This window comes from Thermobia domestica, chromosome 7, assembly GCF_964235325.1.
Source record: "Thermobia domestica chromosome 7, izTheDome1.hap1.1, whole genome shotgun sequence".
NCBI lineage: Eukaryota > Metazoa > Arthropoda > Insecta > Zygentoma > Lepismatidae > Thermobia > Thermobia domestica.
This window is the reverse complement of record NC_137460.1, coordinates 65,403,766-65,414,971: the sequence shown is the minus strand read 5'-3', so window position 1 is coordinate 65,414,971 and position 11,206 is coordinate 65,403,766. Positions and strand designations below refer to the sequence as shown.

The window sequence follows — 11,206 nt, the reverse complement described above, 5'->3', positions numbered from 1 at the left end:
TCTCTCCTTCCTTCAACCATTTCCAATTAGTTTCTTGAATACAAACACCAGTTCTATTTAAGAAAACCATAACCCTCTCTTGGCATCCCCTCAAGCTCATTCAGCTATTCTTCACCACTTAAGGGAGGAATAAGAAAGGGAAGGAACAAGTTTCTTAGAGGCTTCGGAAGAACGGTAAGTAACCTTTGTATTCTTAACCATTTGTGTGTTTCTATCAAGTGTTACCCTCTTAGATATCAAAGTATATTATCAAAAATATTTTACAATATTTTTTGTTGGATGGCAACACTGAAAATCACTATGAATATGGCAAAATGTAGGGAAAATTACCAAAAATTGTATAAAATTATCATAAAATCACCTCAAATTGTATAAAATCACCATAAATTGTACCAAAAATAGCGTAAAATTCGGAAAATTTTAATAAAATAGTATAAAAACTGATAACTTAATTTTAGGGGGTTGGCAACGAATTACGGGGAGAAGTACGGTCTATACTACTTTCCGGGATTCGGCATAATTTCACATATTGTAACCCAAGAAAGTGGTAAAAAGGAAACTTTTGGTGTTTTAGGAATAATTTATGCAATACTAGCAATTGGATTTCTAGGATTTATTGTCTGAGCTCATCATATATTCACTGTTGGTATGGACGTTGATACTTGCGCTTACTTTACCGCAGCCACAATAATCATTGCTGTTCCTACAGGAATTAAGGTATTCAGATGAATCTCCACACTTCACGGAGCACAAATAACTTACTCACCTTCAATCTTATGAACTTTAGGTTTCATTTTCCTATTTACCGTAGGGGGTCTCACAGGAGTCGTATTAGCAAATTCATCTTTAGATATTGTTCTCCACGACACTTATTATGTAGTAGCGCATTTTTATTATGTACTATCTATAGGTGCTGTATTCGCTATCATGGCAGGACTTATTCATTGATTCCCCTTATTTAGAGGAACAACAATAAATCCTTCATGACTAAAAATTCAATTCTTAGTAAATATCACATTCCTCCCTCAACGTTTCTTAGATCTAAGAGGAATGCCTCGTCGGTATTCAGATTACCCTGACACCTACACTACATGAAATATAGTATCAAGTATTGGTTCATTCCTCTCCTTCGTTGCCGTCTTAGTGCTTGTAATTATTATATGAGAAGCCTTTGCAAGAGCTCGACCAGTAGTCTTTTCAGATCAACAAACAACATCTTTAGAATGATTTCAGAACCTATTACCCGCAGAACATAGTTATGCAGAACTTCCCTTACTAACAAACTTCTAAGGTGGCAGATAAGTGCATTGGGTCTAAGCCCCAAATATAAGAGTAATCATCTTCCTTAGAAATGGCCATTTGAACTCAACTAGGTCTTCAGGATGCAGCATCCCCTGTAATAGAACAAATAGTATTTTTTCACGATCATATAATACTCATTGTAACCATAATTACAATTCTTGTAGGTTATCTACTAACCTCTCTTCTACCAAACACATATATTAACCGCAACTTATTAGAAGGACAAACCCTAGAGACTATTTGAACGATCCTGCCTGCTATTACACTAATCTTCATTGCTCTTCCATCCTTACGACTCCTATACTTACTAGAAATTCATCAACCAGCAATCACTCTTAAAACAATTGGGCATCAATGATACTGAAGTTATGAATACTCTGACTTCTCCTTAACAGATTTTTGATTCTTATATAATCCCTATCAATGAAATACTTGAGCAAATACTTGAGCAAATAGCAAAACTTCGGATGTAGTAGAGGCACATGAATTCGCAGTTCGCATTCGCATTCGCGTTCGCACTCGCATTCGGATGCAATGGAGGTGCGGCCTAAGTGGGAGCCGTCATATATACTAGCGCCGGGCGCTGATTTTCCACGGCACGTCACTGTCTTGTAATATTAGGCCACTAACATAGGCGAGTACACAATAAATTTTTATTGTGTACTAGATTATACACTTTATTATAGTTTGTCTAGCCTGAGCATTTTGATAGGAGCGTCCCCTGCTAAATTATCTTTGTTTCAATGATATTATAGTCTACTAGTTGTACTGTGCATTTGGAACGAAGTGCAAATGAATAGGAGGAAACAATGGAAGATTTTAAAGAACACAAATTTTTTAAAAAAATATATTGTGGACTTTCTACTTAAATCTCGTAACATCGAAGATACAGTTTGGTTATAAGAGTTAAAGAAAAAGAAAATATAAGTCCAAGAAAGAAGAAGAAGAAAATGAGAGAATGCGCATGCGTAGTTTTACATCAAGTTTCTCTCGGAACGTGGTTAGCCTTCAGCCGAAGCTACCTGGCAGGGATATAAATGAAATTTTGTGATTATAAAAAATGGTAATGTTTTAGTGAGTTACTGAAATCATAATTTAAATTTTTGTGTAAATTTTTCATATATGTGAAAATGTAACGTGGATGGTTTTTGTTGTATGAGATAAAACTAGATATAAAAGTGTTGATTGTACGTGGTCAAGTATCATGGCGGAGAGACAGTGATGTGTTACGGTGTACGAAAAATAAATGTAAACCAATAAAATTACTTTGTACGAACCAATTGTAACTCGTGATACAACAACGAGAATATAATAGTGGCATGTAAAGAGGGCAATGTAACCGAGTGTTTAGAAACTAAATATTGCAGTTTCAAAGTTCGTACCTGTGCTATGTGCAGTATTGTAGAAATGCGCAAAACGGGTAATTTAATGCAGTTATTTCTGATACAATAATGTCTTTTAGTTTATTGAGAGTAAAATTTTATAAGCGTTCGTAGTCCATGTTTCAACTGCGATCATATGTTCTCTTGTTTTAGATGTTCGGGAGTAATGACCTAGTTTTAGAAATGCAAAGAACTTCTAGGAATCATATAGTAGAAATGTACAACAGTTAGCGAACATTGGGATAGTGCAGATTGTGAGCTGCAGTGCTCGGAAAAGGACAAATATGAAAACCGTAGTTGCTAAACCGCAAAAATTATTCGTACAGGTTTAAGAATACCGGGAATGATTGTTGAAAAATTACAATTCACTAATCGTCCTGCAAAATATTTGCGCTGGGCGAAATAATCAACTTACCATAGATGAAATTCTATGGAAGCACAATAAATAATTGTTGAAAAATTAGTTATAGCGTTGGACACATACGGGAAAGTTGATTACTGGTCCCCCATGTAGGTTAGTAGCTGGATTGGTTTCTTTCTGTACTAAAGTTTATACATTTAATTTACACAGTATTGCCGATCGAGTGTGAGTGAGTGAAGGCGGATTAGAGCCACGGAGGGCACGTTGTTTTCTGTCTTTATTACTGCTCAATGGGAAGGGGGACCAGTAATCTAGAACCTTGCCGAGACATTCCATTTGAAAAATTACACTGCAGAAAGACAGAATGCCGAATCGGACCAGAGCGAAGCGGATGGGTGTGTGTGTGTCATGAGATAGTGGGAACACAATGTTTCTCATGTTACTATGTATCTAACAGCTTTTACCTTTAGGGATTGCACACTAGGGTAGTGTATGTTGCATTTACGAGTACCTTAATGTACATTTTTTTTGCAGCAGTGAGAGTTCTTATAGCACTTGAAATAGATTCAGGCTAGTAACGTTACACTTGTAAAATAAAATATAGCTTTTATACACAGTACAGAAATAGTAAACCGGTAGTAAGTATCTAATCTAGTCCTTTCTTGTATGCAGGTACTTACTTTAACAGTTGACGGATTCCATTTCAAATCGTCCAGGCAAACCACAATTGGTCCCCATCATGGTCTCAGATTTAATTTATTTTTTTTATATGGGATCTACATGCAATATTATTAGACCCATATTTTTTCTTTTTGCTGAAAAATATTTTTCCTTCGATATACAGCCTTCCAAAATGGCTGCCCACCTCTCCGATTGCTCGAAAAACTCAAAAACATGTCAAATTAAAAGTTTTGTTGTGGAGAAACGAGTGTACTTAGTAACATAATCGCAATAGCAGGAAGAGTATAAAGTTGTGTGTTTCGGTGGAGGGCCAAAATTCGTCGATTGGTCCAATAGGAATCGTGCAATTCACTCGCAATGTTGCAAACTTTGGTGAAATTTTTGCTAACTTCAAACATTTTTTTTCTGTTCTCATGAACATCAACTATCTGCTTCTAGCATCGAAATCTACTCCATACGGTCTCTTGAAAATGTAAAGGACTTAAGTTTCTGATTATTACATTCCACGTTATAGCATGATGAAAAGCTGAAAATTTCATTAAGACGCCATTTTCTCAAAAACCCCACCTTTTAAAAATTGAATTTTTTACATGTATTGGAGAAGTATCTAAGTATTTAATATCCGTTAACCGTTCATGCGGCTACGGCCCCTAACATTCACAATTAATTATTGAAATTTCGATTTTTGTACTTGAAATGTAAATATTTCCTATGGGCATTTAGATCCTATACACAAGGCGAATTGAAAGGGAGTATGAAATTTCTGAGATATGAAACCTGACATCAAACCCAGTAGAAAAGTTCCTATAAACATGAGTCGAATTCCGCTTAGTTTCCGAGTTACAGGGTTTCCAACTCGGGATCCAAAATCGGCTCGCAACAAGGAAAATAAATATAAATTTCGCGTTAAACCAGAACTATGTGTTAAAGTTATGATAAAGTTCAGAAAGTTGATTTGTATCAATATGATAATTTTTACGTGCGTTGCAATTCGGTTGGCAGTGTTGCCAACTTGGTAGAACTTTTATTTGTTTCCAAATGACACTACATGGTTTTTATTTGATATTTGGTATTCATTAATGATTGTAAACATCACATGAAGCACGATTTTCCCTACACCACCACAGTTTTCGAAAACGTACATGCATTTCATTAAAAGGTTTTATCTCGTGCGTTATTGATAGTTTGCATGATTAAGTGTGAATTTCACTTGATGTTTGCCATCATTAGTAAAACCAAAATATCGAATAAAAACTACATCTTTGTACGTTGTCATAATAATAATAAAAGAAGGATAAGAAAATTTATCTTTTATTATTGCAAAACCTCTCATAACTCCGCGCATCAAGTTCGAACTTGTTCAAGAAGTTCTGCTGCAACCACGAAACATTTTATTACGTGATTCAGTGTCGTGAACATCGTCCTAGTGTTCTCTAGAACTATGAAAATTGTTTTCACTGGTAACATAATATTCTAGTGCACTAGTTGCAGTGTTTGTGTGAATAATAATGGAAAAGTCCTATTACAGTAAGGACCGTATTAAATGTATTGATTTTTTTAAAAGGCATAAGATAATTGTGTACAGAAAGAATTCTTGACAAAAATTTTATCTTGCGGTAAAATATGTGTATTGCTTACAACGCGTCTGCTAAAACGTAGTATTAGGAGAGGATGATTATTTGTGTAAAGGGTGCTTTGAATATTTACCGTGAACAGCGTGGATGTGTGTGAGATATTGGTGACCACGAAAGAAGGTGTAAATATGAAATTATGCACCAGCAAGATAAAGAATTTGTTCCTCTGAATGTAGACTTGGAAACCATTAACCAGACATTTAACATGCTAAACATGAATGTGTCGCCATTAAAATCAGCCGTTATCGGTGAAACCTAGATTACGGTGATTCACCTCTCAAAATTTTTCATACTGCCGTTCAAATCGCCTTGTGTACAGAACACAAATAAACATCCTTCCCTAATAGTACGTTTGGGCAGACACGCTGTACGCAATCCATATATTTTACCGCAAGATAAAATTTTTGTCTGGAATTCTTTCTGTGCACAATCCTCCTATGGCTTTTAGCATATACAACACATTTAATACCGTCCTTACTGTAATAGGAATTCTCCATTATTATTCACACAAACACTGTAATTAGTGCACTACAATGTCATGTTACCAGTCAAAACAATTGTCATGGTTCCAGAGAACACTAGGACGATGTTCGCGACACCGAATCACGCAAACTATCAATAACGCACGAGATAAAACTTTTTAATGAAATACATGTAAGTTTTTTGTGGTGATGTGGGGGAAAATTGTGCTTCATGTGATGTTTACAATCATTAATGAATACCAAATATCAAATAAAATCCACGTAGTGTGATTTAGAAACAAATTAAAGTTTTGCCAAGTTGGCAACACTTCCAACCAAATTGCAACGCACGTAAAGATCATCATATTGATTCAAATCAACTTTCTGAACTTTATCATAACTTTAACTTATAGTTCTGGTTTAACGCGAATTTTATATTTTATTTTCCATTGTCGCGAGCCGATTTTGGATCCCGAGTTGGAAACCCTGTAACTCGAAAACGAAGCGGAATTCGACTCATTTTTATAGGAACTTTTCTATTGGATTTGGTGTCAGGATTCATCTCTCAAAATTTTCATACTCCCTTTCAATTCGCCTTGTGTATAGGATCTAAATGCCCATAGGAAATATTTACTTACGTTTTTCTGGACTCCTTGTGCTAAACATAACCCATTTCTAAAGTTTATTCAAGGAACGTTCAGTACCTCATGTAAACAAATACACGTGGTGTTTGTTTGATTTTATTGGTTAGAACGCTTATAACACCCATGCGGCAGAAGAAAATAGCCCTTGCTTATAAGGCTCATTACCAGAATTCCTTACAATTAGACAACAGAAACAACACTTCACCTAAGATCTAAATTGAATTAATGCAATAAAAGAGAATACGCATGCATTGAAAGTGGTTTTGACCCAACTTTAGCGCGAATTACAATTAACAATATGGCCACATGCGGGGAATAAGTAAAACATCGAGAGGGTACAAGCACGTGCTTCTCGAAAGAAGCGCTGACCGATAGCCAATCACCCGATGACTGGCGGAGTAATACAATTCTGCAATGTTTACATCAGGATCAGAAGATTCGTTGAATGAACTTTAGTTGTAAATGTTAAAATTTAAGTAACGTTTACTAAGATAATCCTCCTCCTGTCCGAGGCTTTTTCAGCCACCCGGTCGTAAATTTCGGTTCTAACTTTTTATTTATTTTTATTATTATTTATTATTATACTTCGTAATGGACATTACTGAATTCGTAAGCTACAGTGACTACCGCGGGCTCGTCTTCAATGGAGTTGAATAATTTCATCATGGATTGATTTGTCACAGTGGAGAAATCCAATGAGAATGATTTTTTTTTTTTTTTTTTTTCTGCAGCAGTTAGTTTTAGGGTTTTTGAAGACAGGATGTGTTCCATTAAATATTAAGTTAGTCTTTCAGTTGAACACAGTAAAACTACCGTACAATAAGCGCATGTTTATTTTATTATTATTTTTTCGAAAATTGTGCTTCTTGAAACATCGTATTAGATTATTAATTTTCCTTCTGCTTTCACCATGCTGCAACAGATGAATGTAGGTGCGACTATATAAGGCAGTAATTTCCAACTGGCGGATGTATGACGTAGGTATGGACTTTTATGATCAGAACCGGGACAGAGAACGTCTTGAACAAATTTGGGAGAGGAAGGGAATGAAATAGATGTTCGCAGTGTTTTCTAGTTTCTCCGCTTCTAAGGGAAGTGATGCGACCGAACGGAATGATACAGTGAGGAAAATGACTGAAACAGTAGAATCACGAAAAAATCTCCCAATGTTTGCTCACCACAGAGCCCACTGTGTGCGAGCTGGAATCAGACGAGACCGCACGCTCAGGAGTGAGTGTTCTACCATCATAAACAAGGAATTATCAACTATACCAATCTTATTGTATGAATCTTCTCGTAGTATTAATTATTTTTTGTATTTGTCTTGAAGTAGTTTGTCACTTAGCGTGAAGACGGTGCGTCACTGTCTCATTTACTTCCAAACATTGGCATCATCTTAGCGGACAAACTATTCGAAGGAAAATGTCCAAAACTGCGAAGAGGAAACAATTAGGATTATAAACCCAATGATTCCTTAATTTGTTCTACCACTAAGCCGTCCGGCTGTGCTAGTTAACAAATTTACCAGTAATATGTACCGGTATATATAAAACTATTGATTGTGTTTTGTTCGCGTTTCACCACTGTTATCTATTAATGTTCGTTGCTCTTTCTATTTAGTTTACTGGGAATATAAGCAACAGGGTGGATTGATTTAAATCAGTCTGATTTAAATCACGATTTTAATCAAGATTTAAATCACTTGATTTTTTTAATAAAAATCGTTGATTTAAATCAAATTCCGAAATGAATTAATTTAAAGTGAAAGTAAGTAAAATCCCGTTTCTCTTCTGTTATTTCGATTATGGAAAATAATAATCATAATACAATGAGACTCAAATGTATGTAAGCACAGTATGAAAACGAGTATCATGTAGGGAACGACCAGGGAAAATCCCGTTTGAACGGGAACGGGTGAACCCTGCTTTCTTCTCTTTGTAACACAGGGTTTTAAAATTTCTACTCCAACGGGGAAATCACCATGGACATTTAAGATGAAAACTCTTTTGTGTTCACGTCTATTTGTTTGTTTCCAGATAATAGGGGCGTATTTAGAGGGGTCCGATCCCCTCTCCGAAACAAAAAAAAAAAAAAATAGATTTTAAAATTTTGGGCGAAATTTATGTACTAAATACATAGAAGTTCCTCGGGATCGTAATACGACAAATTTTGGATGCGTTAAAATATCGAATAATACTTTTGATAAAGTGGATACTTGACCCCATTGCAGAACATGCCGCGATCTGCGATGTGATCGCAGAAAATTTGCCGCACCTGTGCAGAAAAAATTGTTAGAGGAAATAAAATAGCCAACAGAAAAGTATAAAAACGTGCCTGCTATGTATAGATGTCTTAAATGCACGGACAACTCGCATTTGAACTGTTTTTCACGTCACATAAAGCATATTTTTAACAATCACAAGTGTTTCTTCTTCTCGAACTGATCATTTTGATTTTTTTATTTTGGAATTCCTGCAGGGAATTCGTGTTATTATTCAGTTCAAAATCTCTTATCGTCGTGAATTGTGTCGAGGAATTTGAAGCTTTAAAATATATAAAACGATAATTATGCCTGTTGTGCTGTATGGTTGTGAAACATGGTCGCTTACGCTGAGGGAAGAACGCAGACTGAAAGTAATTGAGAATAAAATCCTGAAACGAATATTCGGAACCACAAGGAACGGAAATGAGGAATGGCGAAAACTTCATGATGAGGAACTGCATAATTTATACCATTCACCCAATATTGTTAGGGTCATCAAATCTTGGAGGCTCAGGTGGCCAGGACATGTAGCGAGAATGGAAGAAAGTAGGAACGCTTTCAGTTTTAACTGGAAGTCCAATCGGAAAACGACCATTAGGAAGGCCTAAGCGCAAATGTGAGGACAATATTAAGTTGCATCTCGCAGAAATAGGAATACAAAGTACAAACTGGATCCAGTTGACTAAGGATAGAAGTTAGTGGTGAGCTTTTGTGAACATGGCATTGAACCTCCGGGTTCCATAGGTCATAGAGTGAGTTAGTTAATTTTAGGCGAAATTTACGTATTTTATATGTATTTCGTGCCGCTAGCTAGTCCCAATTGTTTAAAAATATGCCCCTGTCAAATATCAGTAACTTTCGTGAAAAGAAAAGTGTCATGTTGATATACATTGCTGTACTTTTTCCTTAATGCTTAAGAAACTGTTTGGTATTAAAATAGGTTAACGATTGGGAATTAATTCAAAATTAAAACCCAATACTTTCACTTAAATGACATAATTAACATTTAATACTAATTCCTAATGTTTTTTCTTCAGTTCGCGACTTGTATTATACGAAAAAAAAGATTTGATTTAAATCAAAAAAATCGATTTAAATCAAAAAAATCAACAAAAATGATTTTTTTGAAAAAAAATCATGATTTTTTTCCACCCTGATAAGCAATAACTTGTGACACTAAAACGTCTAGTTGGAAATAACTTAGTTTAGTTTAAAGGAGTGCAATTCATAGATGGCAGCCCGTTTTGCTTATCTTTCCACTGTGGTTTGTAGGAAGCTACAATATTTAAGAAATGAACTGTTCATTGACAATTGATTCAGTAATTAGAAAATAATCTGTGCGCTTCTGTGATTTTTGGAAGCATGCATCTGAAGATTGCTCTGTACAAGGAATAAACCAAGATAATCGAAAAATATGGATTACTTTAAGTACTAATCTGTATTCAAACAAAGTTTATATATTCATCTCTTGAAATTGATTCAGTTACTGTCGCTCCCTGTAAAATACCTTAGAAAGATAGGAAATATGTGCTACCAACTGTTTTCGGTAGACAAGCTTTTACGTACCTAGACTGTTCATACGGTTTGTTTCTTAACGCCTTAAGGCGGCAGACTACTAAATATTTTTGAAAAACTAATAATTTTTCTTTTGCCCATTTTTCGTAAGTGGAAAGAGGTAATAAAATGTAACTTACTACAATAATAGATAATGTTATGCTACACCCGAAAATACGAATCGGAAGAATTTTCAGTGTTGCCATCCATAGAAATTACAGTGTGACCAGAATTTGAATTACTCAAAAATCTAGGTAAAGGCAGCGACTAGAAAAATGAACTCAACGGTAATTGATGACTTATCATGCTGTCTACCTTTCTTGTTTACTACTTTTTAAATAACATTTCTATTTATTATATAAAACTTACATATATTATTACAAAATAAATAAGTTATTACAAAATAAGTAGAAACATTTTTTAAAAAGTAGTAAACAAGAAAGGTAGACAGCATGATAAGTCATCAATTACCGTTGAGTTCATTTTTCTAGTCGCTGCCTTTATCTAGATTTTTGAGTAATTCAAATTCTGGTCACACTGTAATTTCTATGGATGGCAACACTGAAAATTCTTCCGATTCGTATTTTCGGGTGTAGAATAACATTATCTATTATTGTAGTAAGTTACACTTTATTACCTCTTTCCACTTACGAAAAACGGGCAAAAGAAAAATTATTAGTTTTTCAAAAATATTTAGTAGTCTACCCCCTTAATTGCTTCCATCAGTAATTAAGAAATATTAAATACAATATACAATAGATACGTTTGCAGGAAGGCTTTTGCTTCTCAACACTGGGAAATGCGGGAGCGAAGGAAGGAATAGCACAGAAGGTTGTTGCATACCAGGGTTTGTCCAAGTGGGCCCAGCCCGAAAAAAAAAAACCATCGGGTTTTTTCGGGTTGTTACCTTTCTGTTAGTATATT

The 11,206-nt window shown here is 35.1% G+C and overlaps 1 protein-coding gene across 1 annotated transcript in view; it reads left to right on the top strand.

Moving 5' to 3' along the window:
* The first annotated feature begins 2,205 nt into the window (after positions 1 to 2,205).
* RpL5 (ribosomal protein L5) overlaps positions 2,206 to 11,206 on the top strand; it is a 46,882-nt gene continuing 37,881 nt past the window's right edge. The window contains exon 1 of the mRNA XM_081764814.1: positions 2,206 to 2,365. Coding sequence (XP_081620940.1) covers positions 2,363 to 2,365 — 3 coding nt within the window. The 5' untranslated portion in view covers positions 2,206 to 2,362. The remainder of the gene's footprint in view (positions 2,366 to 11,206) is intronic.